The 25512-nt window shown below is 49.5% G+C and overlaps 3 protein-coding genes across 9 annotated transcripts in view; 2 read left to right on the plus strand and 1 right to left on the minus strand.

Annotated features, from left to right (window-relative positions):
- The first annotated feature begins 22 nt into the window (after positions 1 to 22).
- On the plus strand, positions 23 to 2420 carry LOC121588571 (facilitated trehalose transporter Tret1-like). Its single transcript, XM_041906642.1, has 5 exons — positions 23 to 114; positions 333 to 640; positions 734 to 962; positions 1035 to 1868; positions 1951 to 2420. Exons 1-5 carry the CDS (start codon positions 110 to 112, stop codon positions 2306 to 2308), a joined length of 1734 nt encoding a protein of 577 aa, XP_041762576.1. The 5' UTR covers positions 23 to 109; the 3' UTR covers positions 2309 to 2420.
- LOC121588580 (mediator of RNA polymerase II transcription subunit 29) lies at positions 2325 to 3527 on the minus strand. The gene is made up of 3 exons (XM_041906658.1): positions 3000 to 3527; positions 2848 to 2935; positions 2325 to 2771 (listed from the first exon to the last, which is right to left on the minus strand). The coding sequence occupies exons 1-3, from the start codon at positions 3413 to 3415 to the stop codon at positions 2565 to 2567; spliced, it is 711 nt and encodes a 236-aa protein (XP_041762592.1). The 5' UTR covers positions 3416 to 3527; the 3' UTR covers positions 2325 to 2564.
- Positions 3528 to 9115: 5588 nt separating this feature from the next.
- LOC121603473 (ras-specific guanine nucleotide-releasing factor 2-like) overlaps positions 9116 to 25512 on the plus strand; it is a 53573-nt gene continuing 37176 nt past the window's right edge. For 5 of the 7 annotated variants that reach the window (XM_041932234.1, XM_041932238.1, XM_041932239.1 and 2 more), the window contains exons 1-6: positions 9116 to 9696; positions 17692 to 18689; positions 19479 to 19547; positions 19675 to 19842; positions 24472 to 24578; positions 25124 to 25271. In XM_041932234.1, the coding sequence (XP_041788168.1) occupies positions 18600 to 18689; positions 19479 to 19547; positions 19675 to 19842; positions 24472 to 24578; positions 25124 to 25271 (582 nt within the window). In that variant the 5' untranslated portion in view covers positions 9116 to 9696; positions 17692 to 18599. The remainder of the gene's footprint in view (positions 9697 to 17691; positions 18690 to 19478; positions 19548 to 19674; positions 19843 to 24471; positions 24579 to 25123; positions 25272 to 25512) is intronic. The other 2 variants (XM_041932235.1, XM_041932236.1) reach the window with 2 other exon arrangements.

The raw sequence follows: 25512 nt of genomic DNA on the forward strand, positions 1-25512 counted from the left end.
AATTATTATCAATCGCACTAGATTGTGCACTCATTGGCGTGCGTTGTACTCAAGAATTGATCCTGCTATCATTATCTGATCTACGAAACCAGGCGTTCCGAGTTCCATCATGGGGTAAGTACGGGATGACGTACGGGGACACACAGTCGTACGGGCAGATCAATTGGATTGAAAAGCGCAAGAAGCAGAAGCAAAAACGCACGAGCGCAAAAGATCATCCCTTATCTAAAACCCGAGCTTGGGGTTGTAATTCTCGAAATCGAAATATTGCCACCGGCACGTGCGTTACTGACCGGCGTTTGCCTTTTCTTCTTCTCGTTTGCCGTTTGCAGCAAAACGGCCTACACAATAAATGGCTCCACCAACGGGCGGGACGAGAAAAAGGTGCGAACTGACGACAAGATGGCAACACGGCTCGACGGTAACGATAAGCAGCAGCAGCAGCAGCAGCAACAGGAAGTGAGCGCGTTCCGCCGCATCCTGCCACAGATACTGGCCAGTACGGCAAAAAATTTCCTCCTGCTTGATCTCGGCATGGCGGTCGCCTTCCCGACGATCGTCATTCCCGCCCTGCGGGGCATAAAAAATCGCGCCCCGGACGAGTTTCTCCACTTTACACCCCAGCAAGCGTCCTGGTTTGGTGAGCAGCAGCACCTCACGCCAATGTGGCGCCAGCAGACCATCATTTCTTAAAATTTCTCCCCCTTTTTGTTGTATTTCTGCCGCAAAATAGGAAGCATTGCCTACATCTGCCAACCGGTGGGAAGCGTTCTGTCCGGAATCATTCTCGAGCCGCTCGGGCGCAAGCGATCGATGATTCTGGTCAACATTCCGCACATTATTGGCTGGTTTATGTTGCACTTTGCTGGGTCGCTGGAGGAAATGTACACGGCGGCCATACTGCTCGGACTGGGCGTCGGCTTCATGGAAGCGCCGATCGTGACCTACGTTGGGGAAATTTGGTAATTACGCTGTCTTTTGCTGTTTGTAACGACGGCTTAACCTTAAACTTTTCTTCCATCCATCGTCATCAGTCAACCATCGATCCGCGGCATTCTGACGTCCTGTGCCGGTGTGGCCGTGATGTTGGGCTTCTTCATGGTGTATTTGCTGGGGACGGTAACCACCTGGCGTACGACGGCGGCCATTTGTGGTGTCATTCCGATCGCCACGATGATTGCGATCTGCTTTGTGCCCGAGACGCCGATGTGGCTGCTGTCCAAGAACCGGGCGGACGATGCACTCAAGTCGCTCCAGTGGCTGCGTGGCTGGGTGTCCCCGAAGGCCGTCGAGCAGGAGTTCCAGGAGATGAAGCGCTACAGCCTGCATTCGGCAAAGTGTGCCATCTGCGAGAAGAGCGGTTCGACGACCACCTGCCAGCATCCTCCGCTAACCGAGTGGACCAAGCTGAAGGAACTGACGAGGAAGCGTAACCTGCGCCCGTTCGTGCTGGTGATGCTGTTCTTCGTGTTCGGTCAGCTCAGCGGGCTGACGGGGATGCGACCGTATTTGGTGCAAATCTTCCAGGCGTACGGTGTGCCGCTGGACGCGAACTGGGCCACCGTGTCGACGGGACTGCTCGGGCTGATCGCTAACATCGTGTGCATGGTGAGCATCAAGTTTGTGGGAAAACGGCGGCTCGCCATTACGTCGATGGCGGTCACAGCGCTGTCGTGCATTTCGCTGTCCATCTACGCTTTCAACACGTTCCCGCCCGGTTGGACGTCGTTCGATAACCATCCCGGTACGAGCCACGTCACATCGATGGGCTACATTCCGATGGTGCTGTTCTTCATGCTGGCGTTCTTCACCAGCGTTGGCGTGCTGCCCGTGCCCTGGATTTTGCTCAGCGAAGTGTTTCCCTTCAGGTACGTCGTCGTGGGGGGAGTGAGGGAGCATACAATTAGCAGCTTCAGCAGTCTCAACACACTTTCACTCTTAAATTTACAGAAATCGCAGCCTGGCGTGCGGTATTACGGCTGCCCTGCACTACGTCATGTCGTTTGTGACGACCAAAACGTACTTCAATCTGGAGAGTGCGCTCTCGCTGCCCGGTGTCATCCTGTTCTACGGCGTGATGGGCATGGTCGGGCTCGCGTTCGTGTACTTCTTCCTGCCGGAAACGGAAAAGCGCACGCTGGAGGACATCGAGCTGTACTTCTCCGACAATAAGCGCAAGCTGACCGACATCTACATTCCGCGACGAAACCGGGACGAGGAAATGGTGGCCGTCGTGTCCAAGCTGGCCGAGAAAGCGATGGAAAAGCAGGGCATCGACAACGCCGTCTTTACGGAGGGCGATAAATAACCGTAAAACCCGTATCTAATTCCTGCATTGCTGTATAGTTGTGTAAGCTTAATTTTATTTCTTAGACGATCGTTAAGACCGCTACCGCGAAACCAGACTGGACCGTGCGGAGGAAAAACGAACTGGACCCTTCCTCTCCACCATTCGCTCGCTCATGCCCATTCCTCTATGTATGCCATAAAGAACAAATAAAGTAAACCATTATCCTTCTCTTACCACCGTAATGCCACCCTGGGCTTCCGTTCCGCTTCGGCTATCATTCGCTGGGGGAAATGTTTTGCGCGGCGCATATTAGCGTATCGTGGATGTCCTTCGCGTAGCCGATCTGCAGCTTCACCACCTCCAGGTACTGATTGTACGTGAGTGCGTTCGTTTCCGGCAGTGGCGGCTGGCTCGTGGCCACCGGAATGGGAAGATACTGCTGCGAAGAGGTACACTGCTGCATACAAAGTTTGGTCGTTTTCTGGGGAGAGGCAAAGAGAAAGGAAAGAATAAACGAAATTGCTCCATCGAAACATTTTCCTCCTCCCTTTACTTACCAAATTCAGCTCGATTTGGTCACAAATCGAATAAAACTCCTCCAAATGCTTATCAAACCGAGGCGCATTGTTCAGGTCTACCGTTTTCCTGCCGCGTGAAAAGGGAACTGTCATGAGAATTGGGCGCCATCTAAGCAACCGAAGAAACTTACGATCCTGCGTCGGCCAGTGTGTTTTGCTGGATGAGCTGGGCAGCTGTTTTGATCGTAGTAGACAGGGCGTCGCGAAGCGGTCCGACCAGAACCTTCACTTTGGAAATGTTGTCCACCTTCTCGGTTTGCTGCGCTTGCTGCTGGGCGGATTGGCTGTGCTGCTGCTGCTGCTGCTGCTGTTGCTGAACTTGCTGCTGTTGCTGCTGCTGTACTTGCTGTTGTTGCACCTGCTGTTGCTGGACTTGTTGCTGCTGCACTTGCTGCTGCTGGGCTTGCTGCATCTGAGGCGACTGCATCATCCCGGGTGCTACACCGACTCCTCCCGGTCCGGGCATGCCAACGCCACCGACACCACCCGGACCGCCGGGTACACCGACACCTTGCTGCTGCATCATCATGCCCATTTGGTTCATCATTTTGGAGAGCGTTTTAAACCGGTAGAGCCACGTTTTACAGGTGAGTTTGAGCACGAAATGTACGTTTTATCACGCGGAAGACTTTGTTGGCTTGTGGGCAGTCGATTGACGAGGGGGTAAACAAAGCCAAGATGAATAGATTTTGACGCGAAGGCACGGTGTAGAATGCTACCAAGCTGTGTAAACATTTTCGGTTGTGTGAAAAATTTCGCCATTGAAATGATGAAATATTTCCAATTGTTTCAAATCGTTTCCAGTTTAAAATATTACCGTTATCGAGGCGCAACGACCTTCGCAGCATAGCTCGTGCAGTCAGGTCTTGTTAAAGCACTGTTAAATTAATGCTTTATCTGAATTGTTGGTTTTTTGAAGAAAATGGTCAACTCTATTCGGACACTCCTGAGGCAGGCCAAGACCGCAAAGCAGTTGTAGCGCCGGATAAGTAGGTAAGTAAGGTCCACTCTAGGATTGGAGGTTACATACAGCCTTATTAGATTTATTTTAGTACAATGCCATCATATTATTGAAACAGTTCTACTTCCCCTCTATCAGCAAACGTGTCTTGCATTGTCAATATAAAAAGTTTAACAACATATGAAGTATGAAAAATCTAAAAATTCTTTGCTTCCGCACGAAGTCTCAATCTTAAAAGCTCAGATTTATTATTTCATTGGCAAAATCTGTAATTGCTGGAAATGTATTAGGAAACCTTAATGCCAAAACAACATGTAAACCGTCGTGTTAACAAATCGTGCTCCATTAGCAATGCAATGGTAGGGTTAAAAGGTTACACGCAACGTAACAAAACGAGCCGTGTGTACTGTGGGATTTACTACTTAAACTGCTTTCTAACATGTAATCGCATTCGTGACATCAGCCACAATTTTCATTTGTTCTCGCCAGCAGTCTTACCACCGTTAAAAACATGTCACCGTCACAAAACGTGTTGCGCTAAAAATGCGCAACATCATTTGACCCACCGGGTAATAACTATGTATAATAAGCGTGTTAAAGAGATACAAACAAGAGCATCAAAACATAACAACGGAAAGGGAAAGCCGAAGCCCGACATCGCGGCAGCCTGCTGCAGCTAATAAACGCAAACGCCCCGGATGCCCACGCCCTTTTTGCACGATTCCTGGCGAAAGGGTTAATTGTGCTGCAGCACAACCGCAAATGAAGCGTGATGAACGTGTATTGCATAATTTGAACGAATTCCATTGAAAAATAGCAGAAATTTCGCCAAACCAAACCGATCATTCTGGTCGTATTGTAGTTCGAGGAACTGTGGTACAAAAGGTATTTCCATCCGCAATTTCCATACCAACGCGAATGCAAATGATGTTCCGTACTAATGCTCCATGAATAGAACCATGCTTATTTGCGCTCCTGGCACCAGGCTGGCTCTACTTGTTGCAGTGTCCAAATCTGGAGTCCAAATGGTGGAGTTGGAAAATGGACGACAAAAGCATCAGCAGCAGACCGGCCTGGCTGGTGCGTTTTGCGCCAGCGACTAGCCCCAAAAGTAGATAATTGCGCTATTTATAAACATGGCATGGTGATGTTCGCCTTTTGCGTCAGTACAGGTGTGTCGCATACAGTTGCGTGTACGCCCAGTGCCCAGGGCGCTGGCGACGGCAACCTATTTGTTGGGAGATGCCATGTTTTTTGGGGCCGGTCGTGCAAACGCAACGCACCAGGGCGCGTCATCCCGCAGGGCGATAACGATGTCACTGTTTGCTAGTTGATTTGAATTTCGATTTGGACCTGCTCGATAACGTTGAGAAGAAGCAGCAACAAAAAAAAAAAATGCCAAAAAAACCCTTGCTCCACTCCAACCATTCCAAGACAAAGGAGAATGAACGAGCAAATCGTTCCAAAGTGCGAGCAGCTTCTTGTCTGGGGTTGGGAAAAACGGTTGAAAAGTCGAGAAGCCTGTTCAATGTCCCTGTTTCCAATGCCAACCGGAGCACAACGCACAAAAATTGGGTCAATGTAACGAAGACCCCGTCCCCCATCCATCGAAGAACGGTGGAACTACATCTGGGCAAAGTCAGATTCCGTTCATGTTCTCTCTCTCTCTCTAGCTCCCACTCTCTCACTCTCTGCCTCTCTCGCTCTCGTTACCTGCCCTTGCGGCTATAATCCTGTCGTGTTCCCTTCGAAACACGGTGCGTTGCCGATTCTGTAGCACATTCTGTAGTACGAACACATTTTACTCATCCCGCGCACCTGAGCCCGAACCTTTCTGCGAAGCGCGCGCTCGTCCTCTCGCCAGTTTCCAGCATGGGAGAACAGCTCACAGCTGGTCTACAACGCTGGAGCATCATCGTAGTAGGCCTGCGTTACGCCACTCACCTGCTGCTGCTGCTGCTGCTGCTGCGTATGCTGTATGTGCTGTGCGTTGGTGTTGGTGCGTTCGCCTGTCAGTGCGACCTTGATCCTGCTTCGTCCTGCGCTAACCGTATTTGGTTCGTCCTAGTCCCACCAGCACCGCGCAAGCGGTAGTAGTAACGTGGTGGCTATGGTAATGGTGACCGATCTTCTCGCGGGGAGGGGGGAGGGGGGTAGAGTAGCTTGCAGCCATTCCTGACAACTCCCGCAATGGAATGGAGTGAGCAGCTTTTCCTTTACCGGACTACACCCCGGGAATCGGTAGCCCCTGGTGTGAGCGCCTGGTTCGGTGAGAATATGTTTCAGCCGTTTTCAGCCTGCGACACGCGAATGAAGATAATGCTATGCAGCACCGGAAATGTACGCGTGTTTGTGTTTCATTCGCATCTTTAGCGCTTTCCCGCCCCACCTTCATCGCAGAACATTCTCCACTTGGTTTTGCTGGTTGCTTCCCCGTTTCGTTTCGTTACATCCCCGGTACCTCCAAGACGAGAATACACATTTTCGGTATTTTAAATCGCACCAACCGTAATGGTTGATGGTGATTGGAAATTGTTTTCGGTGGTCCGGATTACCAAAGAGGGCCAGTCTGGTCAAAAAGCCACACGCTTATCGTGCAAAGCGTCTGCGGGCTGCAGGAGAGCACGCGGAGAGCCTCACACAAAATAGTATAATCATGTATAAATTAGTTAAATTCCAAATGAACGACCGTCCTTTGGGTATCGTAGAGCAGTAGATGGCGCAAATAACGTCGCCCGTAATGAGGATGGAAAGGCTACATACATTGGGCAACAACAGTAGTTACCGACAGAACAAACCCCTGCAAGTGGAGCTAATTCACAAGCGCAACGATAAGATGATTAGACCTTACGGTTGTGTTTAATGTGCTGCTAATGGAGTTTGGCACGTGACGCGGTTGTGTAGAACGATCCATCTTCACAGCATTTGGAAGCGTGATTTTAATCCGTCATGATTTGCTTCATTCTGACCGTGCGTACGCGTGGCTGTGTATGGTTAAGCAGCAACAATATGCTTCATGGGTTCTTGGCTGTGTCTTTACTAAATATTATTTCACAGCTCAAACAACAAGCGCCGATGAGCGTGCGATGATAGGACAAACGGGCAGGCAGGCAGGCAGGCAGAAAAGGGCGAACCAGATGAAGATGATGGTTGTCCTTTTTTTACGGTGTGATAATTTCACAACCTTTCCACCGTCTATTGACGTCATACCAAGGGGCTGGAATTCCTCAGGAGCAGGATCCTCTCGCTTCAGGGGAGGTATTGATTTCATTCTTTTGGTAGCTAGAGCGTCGCGTTCGCCGGAATTCATCAAAGCGCAGATTGTGGCAAAACAGGAAACCAATTGCCTTAGGTGGGGGGGAAAAACATGCAGGAAAAGCCTCACCGTGGTCACAATCTAGCAAACAAACACACACACACACATACACACAAGTAAGTGAGCATTCTCACCTTACATCAATCATAACGATTGACATGATGCCGGATGATTTATGTTGATTTTACCTTGATACATACACGCACAAACGAGCCCGTACTGTCACGGCTTCCGATGTGTTCAGTGAGACGAATCTGGTTACGAGTAGCTGTTTGAAATGTCGTTTGAAATATCATCCCGTTTCGCAGTGGGGACGGGGAGGAGGAAGTCTGGCGGAGAGTCTGGACGACAGGAGTGAAGAGATGGAGAACTGCGCAACGAACACGCAACGGTTCACGCGGAATTGGATCTAATCATAAATTGGCTCTAATTTTGTGAGCGAACGAAGCTGCACACGGCTCACACGCGAGGCACTGTTGCGCTGTGTGTTGAACCGGAATTCATCTTCAAGCACCGGAAATGGGGAAGTATCGGCTGCCGTACAGCAATCAACTTTCCTTTCTTTTGGGTCATTGCATTTTGAAGTAAATTTCAACGACAGCGTACATATCTTGCCAGCGAACAAAAGGAAACGCAAACACGCGTTGGCGCAAAATGCGGAAAACTGTTGCTCCCTCCCGAAAGTTAAGTTTCGCGCGGAGAGGGGAAGAAGAGGTGGCAAAGGGGAGGAGGAAAACGTGGTTCGCGGGCAACGCTAAAACGATAGGACTGGGTCTAACGAAAGGATTTCTCTCACGAAAGCACCCGCGCGCGCTCTCTCTCTCTCTCTGAGAACACAACGGCCGCTTCTCCGTGGGTCTCTCGATCACTCGGAGGCTTTTTCGGGACCGAAGCCTTAAATGTACCGAGCTCGAGGAAATTCTATTTTCGTCCTCGTGTTGATGCCGCAACATTTGGGACCAGCCCGCCCGCCACTCGGGAACACCAGCCGCGTGGTAAAGAACGGAGAACGCGGAGGCTGCTCTTTCGCGGCGACACATGCGACTCGAGCGAATAACCTGTGAAGTGGCTGGTGAGTGTGTGGTGTCCTCCCGACTTCTGGACACAGCCCCCTCCCCGTTCCCCACGGTGGCCCCACGGTGTGGCGGTGTAGCAACAGGCGAAGCAACAGTTAGCATAGGCACGCTGGGCCCGAACGCCCGAGCAGGGTTTCGGTTTGGCAGCAGCGGACGCCGAAACGTGTAGAGATTGAGCAAATGAACGCGAGCAAACAGCTGCTGCCGCTGCGGATGCGACCGATGCTCACAGATAAATGTTAAATGGCCAGGACCAAACCCAAGGACGCGAGCACGTGCGATGGGCATACAAATTTCCAACCGTACCGCAACGGGTTCTAATCGATTCATGTACAAAGGGGATCGGGTTTTTTTTTAATTTATGCTGTTTTGCTACCACTTCAGCCGAGCATAAAAATTGATTTAAAATAACCGAAATCGATCCTGCTATGCAACGCATGTAATGGTGCGCTAGGCGTAATGGAAAACCAATCATAGCAACAGCTGACTTTTTCCTGGCTGGCGCTTGTGTCAACAGTGAGGCGTGTGAGAATGTCGGGACCTTTCACTACTCTGTGGGGCACGGAGGGGGGCGAAAAACTTGTCGTCTATAGTTCAAGCACGATGACGATGGGGGACGATGGTGGTTATGTTGTATCGCGGGTTTGGGGGTCCGTTGGATGGATGGAGCATAAAACATAAATATGTAATGTACCGTATCGCGTGGCGGCCGCCAGAGGATGCGAGAGTGTCTCGGATGCGCGCGCGAGAGAAAGCGCGCCCGGGAGTACCCGTGAGAGCCTGCGAGAGATCCTACGGCGCCCGAAACCGAAGCAGCCCCCCGATTCCGATGCAGCACTGGCTCGGTTTCCTGTGTGGTGGAAAGTGAAAATTTTCCTCTCGGCCAGTCGTAAGTCATCCTTCGAACGTATCGGCACGGTTTTCTTCCCCATAGTGCACCCAGTAGGAACGGTGTTCGGGGGCTTTTGATTGCTTCCTGTGGCCATGGTGGGCATGGTGCAGCTGTGCTGGAGTGCTTGGCAGTAGGTGCTGGTGTGGTGGTGAGGCAGTTGGTTTAAATGTTCCTTTGCCCTCCAACAGCGCTCTAACGGTGGCGTGCGAGAATGTGGCATCGCATGGAAAGACTTTCGGATAGCTTGCCATAGACAGGGCCAACGACCAGCGAGAGGTAACTTTGATTAGTGGTTAGGTGGTGGTGGTGACACAAAGCGAGGGTTCATCGAAAAAAGGATGAGACTCCAGCGGTCGTGGTCCCCAGACAGGAGGGGAACGTTTCCACCGAATGTTACAGAGTGAAATTTCAGTGTGTGTGGACGATCGTGCCAGTGTGAGTGTGTGTGTGGTTTGGTGTGTTTTGTGGGGGAACGACATTTTGGAATTCATTAGCCCAGCACCGACGGAGGATTGAGGCGGCAGAACAGTCACAAACGACATCAAGTAAGGCGAGCCCAACTCAGCTACAACCATTCGCCAGGGTAAATTAGCTACTCACCGGACACGGTCCTCTACCCCCTCCATTGGACCCATCGGTCTGTCTCTTTCTCTCTCTCTCTTTCTTTCTGCTATCCCACCAAACCAACAAGCAAAACGGCAACAGCACAGAAAGGAACCACCTGTCGATTGCAGTTTTAAATTAATTTCTCTCATTTGGCAGCTCACTTCACAGGACCCGCGGGGTTCAGCGCGGCGGGACGTCGTTTCGGTGGCCCTGCCAGGTGTGTGAAAATCCACCCCACACTCGCTCGCACTCGTTGAATTGTGCATAATGAGCTCGGGGCGATTCCCGGGGGTGGTGGGCCCTGTTGGGCAGTGCCAGCCTGTTGATCGTGTGCAATACACGGGTGATAATTATCGCATGATTTATCACTTGTGTGGTTTGGCGAGACTTTTCATTCGCTCGCTCCGTTCACAACAGCACGGAGAAGTTTGTTCTAAAGACTTTGTAATGGATGTTCTTATACAGAGGACGCCAACACACAGCAGGGCAAAAATGCGAACGGAATGGGAGGACGTGCCGTGTGTTTCGACCCCAAAAATGCTTCGAGCGCTTGAAAATCCACAAATTCTCAGGTTCTCACCAGAATTCCAAGAAAGTGCGCAAGATTTCGTGTTTCGGCCACTGGTTTGAAGGATGAAACACGTGCAGAACAGTGCTTTGGAAGAGCCTTAGAACAGCAACCTATTGTTCTACCACATCTTCAACAATCATCGTTGGTGATGCTGTAGCAGATCGAAGCGTTTTGTGTCAGCCTTTTTTGTCGCAAGCAGCGCTTTGCGCGCAGCAGCTTTGATGTCCTTTTTTTGTTGGTATCCCCCGGGGTCGCTCTGGAACACGAAGGATATGGTTGCACGCCCGCCCGGATGAGATCGTGCAAAACGGGCGAGGACACACAGAGTTTGTAACCTTGCCCCCCATCATCGACGAGCTTCCCCGGTGTGGCCTATTTTCCCTCCCGTGCAATGGTGGTGTCGTATGCAAGGTCAGTGTGCTGCGCGAGCGCCCCCAGCCAGATTGTGGACCTTGGTGTGAGAGGGTGTAGCAATGTCCTTGAACAAACACACGGCCGTGTTAAACACACATTGCATTGTGTGCGCGGCATACGATCATCAGTTTTCATCGGAAACCAAGGACAAATGTTTTTGAGGTTTAAAAGCAAAATCGGTTCATCTCTACACCTTCTTTACCCCATCAGTCTCTTTTTGAGGTCAAATCGAGATTCAGTCCATGACGTGTGCTGTGACAAACAACGTGCCTAGCGATGACACTATCGAGCCATTGTAAGGGTGGCGTGTTAAACTCGAACCGATTCTGCCTGCAGTTGGACAAAGCTTCTGTCCGTTTTCGTGGTAATGTCGTGTGCATTTGAAAGTAACTTTTGTTCGTTTTATAAAGTTTTTCTTTTGTAAACCTTCATAGGAGACACAGATTCCCAGAAGCGAACGTTTTGTATTTTAATATTGGCTATTTTCCGAACAGTTGCCAGTGCTGGCGTTATTGCTAATGGGCTAATTTTCTTTATTGTCGTTATTAAAAATAATACACCGACATGCTGCCTTGCGAGCAGCGATGACAGTTGTCTCCCTCCTCGCTCATCACATTAGCATAAAGCGCGATGAAATCATATTATCGTCCGCGAAACGTACGTAATTCGATATCATACTTTTTGCGTAGATTTCATCGACATGAGCAGCGCACGGGCACCCGATAAAGCTCATCCAATTTATCATTCATTGGATAGCGCCCACACGCTCGCTGACGATCTGTTCGCACGATCGGTTTAGGGATGAGACAGCGGCAAGTGTGGGCCCGCTCCAGGTTCACGCCGGTCTCGCTCTGATTTCTATCAAAACGCGTGTGACGTACTTGGGGCAGACACATTATTCGCCTGCCAAACATGATCGAATACTTCATATCGATTCACGAACAAAAAAAAAGTCCCTCTTCCCATCCGCATCCTGGTGTGCGCGAATCTCGGAACACAGAGCAGAACAGACTATCTCTGCCGTGGCGGAGTTTGGCTGGTCGTTTCGTTTCGTCGCTTTTTCCGCCGAAGAACTGCCGTACCGCCATTAATCATACCACTCACAGGATGTGTCAAGATTGGGAAAGAGTCAAGAAGACGTCCGCCCGTAAGACAATCGTGCCGCGGTGCTGGGCACGGCTAGGCGTAAAAGAGTGAAAGTCTTTCTAAGAGCACCCAAACCGTGGAAGCCTTTCGCTGCGTGGAGAGATCCGCCCGTCGATGATGACGATGGTGCTGATGGGATGAGGTTTGGCCAAGTCGTTGCCGAACGATGATTTAATTTGTCCCGCAGTAAGAGCTTTAGGTTCGGGAAGAGCAGCAGTTTTATTTATAGCATTCGATGAATTCCGCCTCCGCTTGGCCGGATGTGATGGGGTGGAACGAGTGGTCAAACATTAGTGGGTTTTTTTTTCTTCTTCTTCGCTTACCAGTGGTTGCACGGGTGGTGGCGCTTTATGCGCAATCAGGATGTATTAATCGGTGGCTAGATGTGTTTGCTGAGGGTTTCTGTGGGGGCGAAGAAGAACAGCATAAAAGTTGATCGTTTTTTGGTCCACCAGCACAGGTACTTTTGCTCGACGCAATTTGTCCCGCTGTAAGCGATACTTTTAATGGTGTTGTAACAGATAATTTTGCCTGTCGTGTGGGTGGGAAGTAAGAGTGGGAAGCGTATTTAACATGAATTGAGGGTAAATCCATCCCTTCGTTCAGGATAAATAATGGGTCTTCCTGCTTTGTTGGCATTCAAATTTAACTACTTAATCATATTTTGATGCCGCTTTTCCACGGCAAAGACCTCCACCCGCTCCCAAATAGCACAATAGCAACAGTCATCTATAACACACAGCCCAAAAAAAAAAAAAGAAAAGAGAAACCTTACGCTTAAATACCGTTTACGGCCACATTCTATTCTACTTTCGGAATTTTTTGGCCGCTTTTTCATTTCCACGCGAGCGAAGAAAAGTTTATTTTCATCCCGCTCAAACAGCTCCCCAGTTAGCTTTCCCACTCTCTCTCTCTCTCTCTCTCTCTCTCTCTCTCTCTCTCTCTCTCTCTCTCGCTCGCTATCTCTCTCTCTCTCTCTCTCTTTCTCTCTAAGATGCGAGTTTAATTGAAATGTATCTTACATTAGACGGCGCAGCACACCCGCCCTGCCTGCCCGCGCCGAGGGATGCGCCATGCTTTCGGGAGCTGTTTTTAGGCGCAACAAATATGGCCCGGTTGAGTTACATCCTTCCTGAAATCGACATTCAACAAGCTCTCGGGGCTCGGGGAGTTTTTGGGACGATGACGTCGACGAGCCAGCCAGCAACCTGCCTACCTACCGAGCTACGACGCATTTACATTTGTCGAAGGCAACCCGCACCCGGGTCATTACACTGCCCGTGTGATCCCTCTTGAAAAGCTCTCGGAAAAACCGGATTCCCTCCCCTCCCCCCTCCCTCTCCCACACCATTTACTCCCGGGCCCGAGAGGTTGTGTTTAGGTATTAGGTAAAGATTTTCATCGGCTTGCCTTCAGTCCCAGTATGCATCCTACGATCAGGAGGATAGTCCACGGTGGGAGAGTAAGGGAGAGAGAGAGAGAGAGAGAGAGAGAGAGAGAGAGAGAGAGAGAGAGAGAAGATGGATTTGTGCACTTACTCTTCGTTCGCTGTTGTGCTTAGCCTTGGTAGAAGATTACACCGATGCTGGGACTGAGTCGAGGACTAAAAATAAACCTCATTTTGTCACGGGTTCGGGGGTTTACGTTGCCGAGCGTTTTCTCCATTGGAAAAGCTGCCGACCGTGTAGGTGTCCGCGGATAAGCATATGTGTGTTTAGGTATGTTAATTTAGGTGTGTGCGTGTGTGCGTGCGCTTAACGGACGGGCTCACGTTTTAAAAGCTTCCGATTGGTATCCGCGTTGATGAAGGGCAGACGTGACATCGGACGGTCAGGCGTTTACTTTTTCATGCTTGCATGAACTATCCCGCTAGGTTTAACGAGTATTTAGTGGGGGGCTTAGGGAAAAGGAGTATGTTCTGCTTGAGTATGTGGACCGTGCAGGATGTTGCTTCAATTTTAACCATATTCTAGGGGCTTCCATTGCTTCTATTGCAGTGAACGCAACGTGTCAACGTGTAAATCACACATCCATTCCCGCCCTAATGTGCTTTCACCTCTTTAAGCAATCGCATTACACTACACGGGCATCGATTGAGCCCACTGGAGTCCACCAACGTGACCGAGAGCAGCACAAACATCTAGTCTAGAAACAAAACACCCGACCACTCTAACCGTGAAGCCAACGATCTGACGGTGGCTTTTACCGTCGACCACGGCAAACGTTTCCTGGAGAAGCGTCTTAATGCCGCACGATTGACTCGCTCTCTCTGGTTGCGGGTTAGCACTCGATAGCGCTCAATATCGGCCACTAGCGCCACGCTACATTTACTACCGTGATTCGCGACCATAAACCTGCTTTAATGGGCTTGTAAAAGCTAACACACAGCTAGTGCCGGAACGCCAGCCAGAAACGCCACCTCGTACACAACACCGCAACGTGCACGACGTGAGCAGCAGTTTCGTCGTCTTGGGTGCAGCACACCCGCTTTGGTCGATGGAGAGAAGTGTGCAAGATCGAAAAGAAATATTACAAACTTTTCGTTTTGTGGGAGCAGCGCGGTCGTCGTCTTGCAAGGCCGTCAAAGTTGTCGAAACTGTCGAACAAGGGTCCCGAAAGAGCTGCCATGCTTAAACCGCATGCACGCCCCGAACAAAATGGCAGCTAAAGCATCAACGAGGGAAGCATAAATATTATTTTAATGCATGCCAATAAAACGAACCATTTTATTAACGATCCTAAGGGAGGGCAACCCTTTCAGGCGGGGTTACTCGTTTCCCTCTGGCCTAAACGGTTTCAACCGGCAACTAAAGCTCGACTTTGCTCGAGCACTGGGGATGGAAAAAGGGTGCAGAAGCATTTATAAATATGTTTCAAGTGAACTCTAATGTTGAAAAAACAAAACTTCTGCCCATGAGTTGGGTCAGTGCACTAGCAGGATAAAACACGACTGGATGAAGACTAGCTTTTCCTCTGAATTGGTTTCCAATTGTCAGCCACAGAGAAGCAACGGGTTTCCCATCCACGGTGAAGGGTGACGTGCTTCTGTACTTCCGTATCAATGTCACCTCGTCGGGGTACAAAATCGCTGCTAACGGTATGCTTAAGCGGAAGCAAAAGACAAGCCAGACGTGACGACGACGACGCAAGAGAACGATGCGAGAACACAAACTATGATGATGATGATGATGATGATGGGTTGGAAAAAGTGCACCTCGAGCAGTGGGATGTAATGAGAAGTACGATAATGCTCTTAGTGGCAATGGCAACGGCAATCCGGGCAGCTTCCGGACAGAAGCAGTAGCAGCAGCAGTGCAAGCAGACAAGTGCATTGTCCCGATCGTCGACCGGTCGTCAACTCGGTTCGGTTTGGCTTGACGGTCTTTGACGTTGCTTGACTGGTGAGAGCTGGGAGGAGATGGCACTTGTTTTCCAGCGCGCATTTTCTGCACTGCACCGAGACACAACAATCCTCCTTTCTACCACTGATTTGCTATCATTTGTTGACAGTTTATGCGTATCGCTAAGACAAGCAGCGCTGCTGCAGCGGGAAAAGCTCCAGCTCCACCAAAAGCAACCAAGAAGGGGATGGCTTCCAGTGCTGCTTCCTGTGGGTAGGTTGACGCGGGCTGATCGGCAGCAGGAAAGAGACGTCCATCAGGCTGATTGAATATTTACCTCCCATTTATTTTGATACCGGGTAATTCTAATACCATGCTTCGGACGCAGCGGACAGTTGCACCATCCACAGCCCAGCCGGCCGAGGCAATTTAAATATTGAAGTCACGAAAAATCGATCATCCCTTACGGTGGATTACATTTGCTGCTTACACTGTGCGCTATCTATGCATAGGCCGTGTATGTGTGTGTGTGTATATGGAAAGTCGGTGGTCGAGCGTAATGTGAGCGTCGTGTGTGCACTACACAAAATGTCATTTTCATCGACCAGGCGTCTCCATCTCGCGTGATCGAACCGGGATAAACAAGCCCGGACGCGGGAATTGTGGGAAGCGTTTTGCTTCTCAGCCATTATTGGTTATCGATTGAAGCCATTGAAATATTGTTCCCCTGATACGGCGAGCGTGTGTTGCATTGTGAGATAAGCAAAAGGAAAACCGCTAGGTTGTAGTAGTGATCCACTGTTCCGCTTTCTTCGCTCTTTCGATACGCGTACGCATCGTTTCGTCGCTCTGAATGGTAATGGGTTTTGTATTACTCCGCACTAAATTATACTCCTTTGGTTATCGGAATCCCCTTGGGAATTTGGTTTATTTTTCTAATCAAATTTCACTGGTCACGTGGGGCGCAGAGTTGTATCCACGTGCGAGGCAAAAGATATGCGAACGAAATAATTGGACGTTTTGTATGTGGGATGATTAGAAAAAAAAAAAACATTCCAAGAAGGATATACTTGGGGGCATCACTGCTGCGGACCTATATCTAGAGAGAAAGAGAGAGAGCGAGAGAGAGAGAGAGATAGAGAGAGAGTTTCCTTTGAGTCAGTACTAACTGTAGGAAAAGTCCTCGAATGGATAAAACCATGCGCCAAACTTTTCCGACCATAAAATAGATGAAAAAAGCTCTGGAAGGTTGTTGACCACATCATACACACAAGCACTCGGGCTGTAAAAGTTTGAAACAGTTTTTTTTTGTATATTGGAATTTAGCTTCTACTTCTAATCTCTCCGTTGTCCAACATCGTTCCATCTACCTACGCCATGTCTTTGATGCGCCCAGTAGAGGAACTTTTGCGTATCGCTGGAGCTGTAAATTTGAGTTACAAAAACCACACGGCCACGCTCACGTCCATCACGTCCTCATCAGTGGCACATAATTTTGAAGAAAAGCCCTCTTCAAAGGGTTTAAAAGCGAAACGACTCCGGCTGGACTCCATTATCACCACCACTAACAACAACAGCAACAGCAACATCATCCGCCACAGCACGGCAACAGCGGCAAATGATGGTTTTGCGTCATTTTTCTTCGTTCTCTGTGCCGTGGGAAGATTGTGAGTGTGGCTGGTTACCGCTTCCGACTTGGCGCCTCGCGTGCAAAAGGTTCATTTGTCTCCATTAGCAGCATCTTGCAAGGAGCGTGGCCAGATCCTGCCAGCCCTCAGAATGCTCGTCCATTCTCGAGCTGCTGCGAGAAGATCGGCAGCAAATATTATACCTCACAGCGATACCCGGCTCTGCTACTTGCCAAATGGTGCCATAAATCTGGTAATTTAACACCAATCGGCCCAGAGATCAAACGGAGAGCGGAGCGAATTGAAACCCCTCTGCCCCGCTTTGAAGGATGGCGGCGGCAGGTTGATCGAGTGTAAATGGATTATCGTTATGGGTGTTTAGATTTCTTTCCTCCCGACCGCGCCTTCCCCGCCTCGATTGGCACCGAGAGAGGGAGTGATTTATGCGCTCCCCCTTTATCCTCGAACCGCTCGAACAGATTAAGTCAAAGCTAACCGCCAACCGCAAACACCAGATGCGTGGTTAAGCCCGAGGTGGAAATGTGCGAAACCGCATGAGTTTTCCGCTGAAATTGGCACACTTCATTGCTTTCCCAGCATCAATAAATACGCTGTTTATGTGTTGATGGGTGGGTGTTTTTCTTAATGTCCTCCTTCCTGTACAGTCAATCAAATTTTTGCGCAAAAAGTGTAAGGACAGATATAATTGCTCAACACGGCAGCAGCTTGCCGTTTCATCGGCGTTCACTTTATTATGGAAAAGGAAAACAAAAAGAAGGACGCTTTTTTGTGAGACGTCTCCAGAAAGAACTCGCTTAAGTCGCTGTTATTCATCTGGCCTCTTGTTTGTTCTCTCTTTCTCGTATCGTCAGCTACCTCGTCATGATTAGCATGGACTAGGCGAGGGGTTGGGACGAAACACACGCACAAAAAAAAAAAAACAAAACCAAAAAAACACGGCGTAGCTCATCAGCAGCAGCCAGCCCTTGGTAAATAATGAATTTCTAAGGGCCGCACTCCATCGTTTCTTCATCGAGCGTAACCGACGGTGCGACCAACTCCGGCGCGGGGACATTCGACCGAACCCGCGACAACTTCCCGCACACCAGCGAAACTTTAGCGGCGGCCGACGAGGGGGCTGAAACACCGTTGCCGGGCACAATGACGTTTTCTCATCGCCATTGCCGCTGCTCCACCCGGTCTGCTTCTGCCCGCCGTACCGGGCCAGTGACGAGCATCGGCGAAAGACAACAAACCTGAACAAATAGCAACCCCCAAAACACAGTGACAGTGGTGGTGGTGCAGGTGGCCGCACCTCAGCAATACTTTGACGGCCACGACGAGAGGTTTCCGACCCGTGCTCAAACAATGCACTGCTTTGTGAAAATCGAATCGCCATCGAGAGAACCGTGCTCCAGTATTATGACAGTTAAGGGTGGTGTTGTGCCATACGGACACAGAAGTAAAGTGGCCAGTAACTGAATCTGTTTGTGTGCTTGTGTATGTGTGTGCTTTACTGTGACGGCACTAAAGATGGCACAGTGTAGACGAGAAACGGGCTGGTTGCCGTCCGCCAGTGAGCTGTGTATGCCGTTGCTATGGTGAGCCGTGCCGTGATCGATCGACCAATCGAAGTGACAGTTTTTGAAGAGTATCACCAGTGTAGTGTGTGCGCGGGAAGATATCCCTAAATCCACTCCGCGTGCAGGAGCGGCGTGACACCGAGTTTCGCTACCGTTTTGCGATCTTCCACCCTTCCTCTCTTCAACCGTCCGCATCAATGCTCAGCCCCAAAATGCAGCGTTCCGTGCGGGTAAACGAGAACCAGCTGATTATGCTGTCCGATCGGGCGCAGTATGATCATTCGATGGTAAGTAGAGCTGGGAAGAGATTCACAAAACCAACTAGCCGGTGGTTTGTTCTGCTATGTTCCCTGCGTGTACATGCTTTTTATTTAAATTCGGACTGGTGTAGCAAACTTTTTGTCCAAAAGCACCCTGCTGTGCTGGGCGTGTAGCCGAACATGTGCCGGAGTTTGCATTTGCCTGGGAGCACAAACAACCGGGCACGGCGTGATGATGTTTCATGGTTTCGACCAAACATTCTCCCCCCCATTCTCCCACAAACTAACTCCCCCGGCGAGTGCGATGATGCTGTGCGAGCATGAAAAGTTTTGTCGTAACAGTTATTTACCCTCACTTGGACGGGTAGAGAACACATATTTTCATCTAATTGAGCATCGTCGTGCTCGGTGCTTGGGTGTTTTGGTCGGATGCGGGGACCATCATGCCGTTGGTGTCGCACGATCCCAGCTGCTGCTTGTTGCGCTGGGTTAAACCAATATCAATTTAGAGTACATCGTGTACAACCCCGGGATCCTGGGGGCGAGGAGACTGGCGAGACGAAGAGAAACAAGACCAAAGAGTAAAGCCGACCAGGATTTCACCGGATACGTACCGTGGGGAACAGTTTGTTTTATAGTGTCGTAGGTTCTGGGATAATGTCGTCGTTCAAAACGATGCCTCTCGAAGTATGAGTCGTGTACCCGGGCCCCGGGCCACCGTGTACACTAAGCTCATAAAGCGAGTAAAGCTAAAGCTCCGCAAAGCTCGGTGCGTCTATATCAATTAATCTTTTTCCTCTGTTGCTTCCTTTTCAGCACGGCTACCTACACAAGCGCACATCCGATAATAACAAATGGCAGATGCGATGGTTTGTGCTCTATCAGGTAAGCGAGCTGGTCGTCGCCACACCACAAGCTTTGTGCCCCTAATCACCCCCAAAAGCAATCACCATTACGAAATTATACTAATTGTGTTCCGTTGCTTTTTACTCCCGTTTTTTTTTTCTGGCAGAATTTACTCTTCTACTACGAATCCGAGCAATCGTCGCGGCCCTCCGGACTCATCTTCCTGGAGGGCTGCTACTGTGAGCGGCTTGTTTCAGCCCCCTCGATATCAGGACCCCCCATATCAACCAGTACCGGTCAGGCTCCGAAAATTATTAAGGAAGAAAAATTACAGGTACGTTTAGCAGCCCCAATATTCCAACATCAACCACCGGCGTAGGGCTTCGTCCTCCTCGTCGTTGGCCTTCGTTGCGGAAGTAAAATCAATTTTCCCTATCGTTTATGATTAGGGCTCCTGTTTTTTCTTCTCCTTTTTTTACAACCACACGGTTCTTTCGTCCTTGAACTTGCTGTACGCGATGCGCGCACATGGGTGTGAGCGCACATCCCCAGCAGGGGATAAGGTACCGACATCGCCCTAGCCCAAGACTTTGCACGTACGCCAGGTCCAGATATCCTTGCGTCGCAGTGGGAAAAATGTCATCGTTTTGATTGAGGTTTTTTTTCGTCCCAAATTCGGTGCTTATTCCTTGCGCAATGCTGGCTAATCCTTCTGCCCGTGGTTAATTCAAGCTGAAGACGAAAGGCGCCTGGTGCCGATTTGCCCGGGAAGCGAGTAGACGGATGGGGCTAGAGTTTGGGAGAGAAATTAATATATGAGACCAATTTATCACATACGCAGTTTATTGCCAGCACGTGAAACATTCGTTTCGGCTTTTTTATGGCCCGACCCGTCGCTTTTGGCCGCACCAAGGGCGATGTGTGACAATCATTGTTCGGGCGCGTTTATGCACTGTATGTCGCGCGCGGCAGGTGTTAGATTACGCTTTTTCTGTGGAAGTGTAACATTAAACCCATACCCACACACACAGCTAGAGCGAATTTGCAGATGTTGCAAAACTGGTGTACTGGGACTCACAAGGCGTAAAGGCACAAAGACTTTACGCTGGAGCAAAAACGTGCGAACATAAATCATTGATTATTGCACGAGAAACAATCTTTCTTTGGCGTTTAGCACATACTGGGCCGCGCTCGGGGATTGAAACGATTGCAGTGTGTTACAATGAAAAATGAAATTGAATCGAAAAGTGTTATTGACTGGAAAAGGAATAGCTTTTTAGTGGAATTGCACCTCCACTCAGTGCGTCCTTTTCCATTTGCTTTCTATCGCGCAAGATAGAAAATGTTTCACCCGTTGCCGCGCGCAGACGGGTTTGGGTGGTTTTGTTTTTTTTTTCACCTGTTCCAAAATGTGAAAAGTTTTTCCTCCAAAATCATCACAACCAATCACGACGGTGTGGATTAAAAAAAGCAAGCAAGCTTGAACATGGAGGCCACCCACCAACAAAACAACATCACATCTCAATAATAGGCACGTGCGGGCGGTGCCCAAAATGGAAGATGGAAAAGGACGGCACGGAGCGGATGTAGAGCGGAGCAACAGGCGCAAGAGAGTTAATCAGATATTCATGAACAACCTGAGATAAAGTTGAAGAACGGCAAAATTAAGACAACGAGGCGCACGAGATCAAAACCGTTGCAAAGCTCCGGTTCAATGCTTGCAGCGGCTTCTGGCGGCGTTCTCCCGTGCTGCTGCTACTTGATAACGTAATAAGAAAGCCACATGAATAAAACATATGCCCCAAGAAGTACACCGTGCGCTGCCGCCCATTGTCAGCTCGACTCGTGCTCGGGATTCCTTGCGTAGCGCGGTGTAGTTAAAGCGAACACGGGTTTTCTTCCGTAGGACTACATGCCAGAACATCCGAATCTGGGGGCGAATGTTAAAGTCGAACGGGCGCGCTCCTGTCGAGGTCAGTGACGTGTCGTCCATTTTGAAATTCATTTTAGCAAACCTTAGCACAGCGCCCGTCTACCTACCGGAGAACATAATTTTTAATCTCCTTTGTTCCACGTGCAACGCTGCTTGACGGAAAATTCGAACGTTCGGCAGGGAACAGCGCGCGTTTCGTTTGACGTCGGTGCTTGGGGTTGCCAAAACTCGGGCCCGAGCGCTCGGCAGCTTATCCTTGCGAAATTCGTTGAGCGTGCAGTCGTGCGTCAACAAGCAGAAGCAACAAGAAATGTCGAAGAAATCCCACCACGAGGGACGGGCTGCGTGTAACAAACGGGGACAGCAAGTATGGTACGGCACGGTGCGGTTGCTGTCGCTAAAATCGAAAAGTTTTCTTCTGCAGCTTATCTGCCGGATTGAAAATTTATCGTCCACTTGACGTCGCTAGGATGGCGCGGTAGGGCGAGGCAGCTGCGAATGGTGGTGAGGAGTGGGATTGACTTGTCAAAGCGATTGATCCGTTCCATGGAATCGGTGACGAGCAAGCGGAAATTGCGAGATGGCGGGGCGGTGGCTGGGTGGTTAATTCTGAATTTCTTTGTCATCCCCTTTATTTTGCCCCCTCCCCCTCTCTTCTGCTTTGCCCCGAACCCGCCCAGCCAATTTAACCGAATTATACCAATTTCATGCGCTAACCGTCGGTGGCTTTTCAATGCCAAAACTCAATGCTCGGTACGATGTCTGCCGGTACGGTTATGTTGCATCATGATTAATTCATAATGCTGATGAATTGATAATGCCAAATGAGTGAGTGGGGCTTATTTGGGTATGCTGTTAAAAAAAATATCAACAACAACTCGCCCCACTCACTGATGAAGATACCGCACTGGTCCAATCTATTTGCTTATGGTCAATTATAGAAACAGCAATCGAACTGCTGCTGGAAGTTTGTCCAATGCTGCTGTGAATCTTATTTGGGTAAATTATCACAGACACACACACACACAAACAATAGCCCTTCGCACACGAAGTGATCTCATTTGTGTCCTGTTGAGTTGAGAATACTTCAGCAACAACGTGCTCAAAGTGCTGAAACAACCGTGCCACGAGTGTGCTTACGAACCTGCTTACGGTTAAGCTAATTCACTCTAAACATGCAAACGCGACAAACGGCGAGAGATGCGATAGTGATGATGGGCCCCTTTTGGGTGAAAGCTTCACTCCACTCCACTCCTTCCCCACGGCGACGGTCGTTTATGGTGCGAATAATTAATCCCGCTCTTCCGTCACAGCTGCTGGCAATTATGGCCAAATCACACTTTTCAAGCAGCCCTTCACATCCCTTCCAAGCAGCGAACCTATGCTATCAATGATGGTGCCTGCAAGTGCGCCCTGGCAAAAAGAGCACCCCGTACAGAAGTTAACATAGAGAGAGAGAGAGAACGGGAGAGCTGGCGAGGGTAGGAGGTGTTAAGCCGGCGAGAGGAATTTAATTCGAACCCTCGGTTCGGTTTCGGTTGTGTAATGAGTTTTCTGTTTTCTGCTCCCGATGCTACCAATTCCTCGAGCATTGCAAACAGCCGCAACCGCAGCAGGCCGGGAGCTTTCGCGGTGCCAAGGAGCTTGGAGTGTTTTGCACCACATTGCCATTAGTGAAATGGGATGATGAAAATGCTTCACCGTTACCGCGCGAGTAGTAACAGGGGTGAGCTTTTTGTATTGCCCGTGCGAACTTTTACACATAGTTGGATGCAGATGCGGTTGTTTGGCCGCTGTGGTGAGATCTTATCGCTGGCACTGTGTTGCTCCCAAGAACGCTCCACATGCGGGTGGGCAAACGGGATGTATGGAAACAACGGTTGATCAAATTTGCTGACTTCATCTCGCGCACAAACAAGACACTTAAATAAAGCATTGCAAGAGTGCTTAAAAATTAATCGACCCAACGCTCCCTGTGCAGCAGGAGCGGTTGGGTGCTGTTTTGGAGATTTACTTCAGGGATTTTCAACGAACCCTGCACCCTTACCGTCTTTGTCGTCGTTGTGGAGTGTGTTTGCGTTGGATGAATTTTTCAAAACGTATCGTTCCGTTTTCCGTAGTGCTTTCCCTTACTGTGGACGGTTTTATTGTTGCACTGTTACTTCTCGTTTCTTCCACTGCGCCTTCGGAAACGGGTCAGCAAAACGCCTCGCGAGGCATGGCGTTGCAGGGACACGAAGTTCGTTATTCACGATAGCAGTACGAGAGCATCATACAGAGTTCTTTCCATTCTTACTGTGGTCATCTCTTGTGTGGGTGTGTGGGAAGAGCACAACGGTACAATTGCCTCTGGTCATGAATGTAGACAAATGGGTTTCAACAATGCTGCCACAACCGCACTGGGGAGAGAGAGAGAGACAGCGGAGCGGAAGGAAATTTGATTACAATCCCCAGCTTCGAGTGAGATACGAGTGGGTTGAGTGTTTGAAAAGGAGTGGAGTCGGCTCCTCGGTCGCTGAGTAACACCGATGGAAGATGGTGGAATAGGAATGCAAGGATGAAAGCTCGCTGGACAAACCGTGCGTCGTATTTATAGATTCATAAATCCGATCTTTCCCGGGCGGTACGCGGCATTCTCGGGGTGTAATATTTCACTTTCTGGGCTCAAGTGCATTTTGCTTCCCAAGTGATGGCTCCCAGCTGACCGTAAACGTGAGAAATGCTGCCAATGCATGGTAGGGCAAAGTAAATGTTCGCTTTAAAACTCGTTGCTGTAATTGAATTGTTTAAGCTTGAACATTTTGTTTGTCATTTTGTGTTTTTTCACTTATACTGATCGTGAGCTGGATCGTTGTTGTTTACAATAGTTCCAAGCATTTTACCATGAAAAGGACTCTTAATAAGACTCGCTCCTGAATGGCTTCCAAGCAGGGAGTTATTTGTTGTAAAGGATCATATGAATAGCATTAATCCTCGTGATTGTCTCTTAACATTCCTAATTTCGTATCTCATCTTTTCTTCCTTTTCCAGCATTGCTTCACTATTTGCTACCGACGAGAAAATCAGAGACAGTACGAACTGCGCGCAGCCACAGAGTCAGAGTGCTCAGCCTGGATTATTGCAATAAGAGAGGCAAGGTAAGTGTGTTCATTATTCAGGTTCAGACTTGCCGGAAAAAAAAAACACCACGACCCTTATTAATAGCAGCTAGCCCCATTTCGTGGAAGGAAATAGTTAGTGCATAATTTTACATGTATAATGACAATATTTTTCATAAGGCAAAAGACACGTGTAATAAATCTCCCCTGCGCGTGCCTTTGCTGCTACTACTTTCCCACCACGAGATACACGTGCCACAGGTTCTTGCTTTAATGCTTCACACAGTCCTCATACATATTCATTAGAAAGTGAGAAGGCAGCGGCCAGGAGTTCGTCACCATTCTGCCACCAAAACGCTCTTCAACTGATTGCATTTTAATTAGTACACTTGTTGGCTTTGAAGGCTCGCTCTCTAGTTAAGGTGCGCTTTCCTTTTGACGGTGGCAATGGCAGCAAGCCCTCTTTTTCACTGTCGCCCGCGTTCCGTCGAGCCCGAGCAGTTCAGTTCATATAAATAAAAATACATTTTTCTTGTACATCTTCGACCTTCTCTCGTGCGCTCCGTTGAACAAACACCACCCAGCTTCAACAAACTGCTACTCCAGAAGGAGGAACTCGAGCAGAAGCATGTCCATCTGTTGCAAGTGGTCGAAAGCGAGAAAACGGCCAAATGGCAGTACACTCAGCAGTGCGAGGAGCTGGCTTCGGAAATACGGAAGCTACGTGCCGAGGTAAGAATGGGGAGAAGCGGTGCCTGGGTGGGCGAGGAAGGGATACCAGCGGGCTCGGGTTTGTTTGTTTCTGTATGTGTGTGTGTGTGAGAGAGTGTGGTGCTGTGTCCTGTGGGACGCCGAGGCACGACGAAGAAGGTTATTAATCGTCCTTAGTTGTTGCTTGCCTTTAGCTTCGCGCTACACTTCAACGACGTCGGCCGGAAGCTTTGCCGGAAGCGTTCAGCGGTTTCTGGGATGG

This window comes from Anopheles merus, chromosome 2R, assembly GCF_017562075.2.
Source record: "Anopheles merus strain MAF chromosome 2R, AmerM5.1, whole genome shotgun sequence".
Taxonomy (NCBI): domain Eukaryota; kingdom Metazoa; phylum Arthropoda; class Insecta; order Diptera; family Culicidae; genus Anopheles; species Anopheles merus.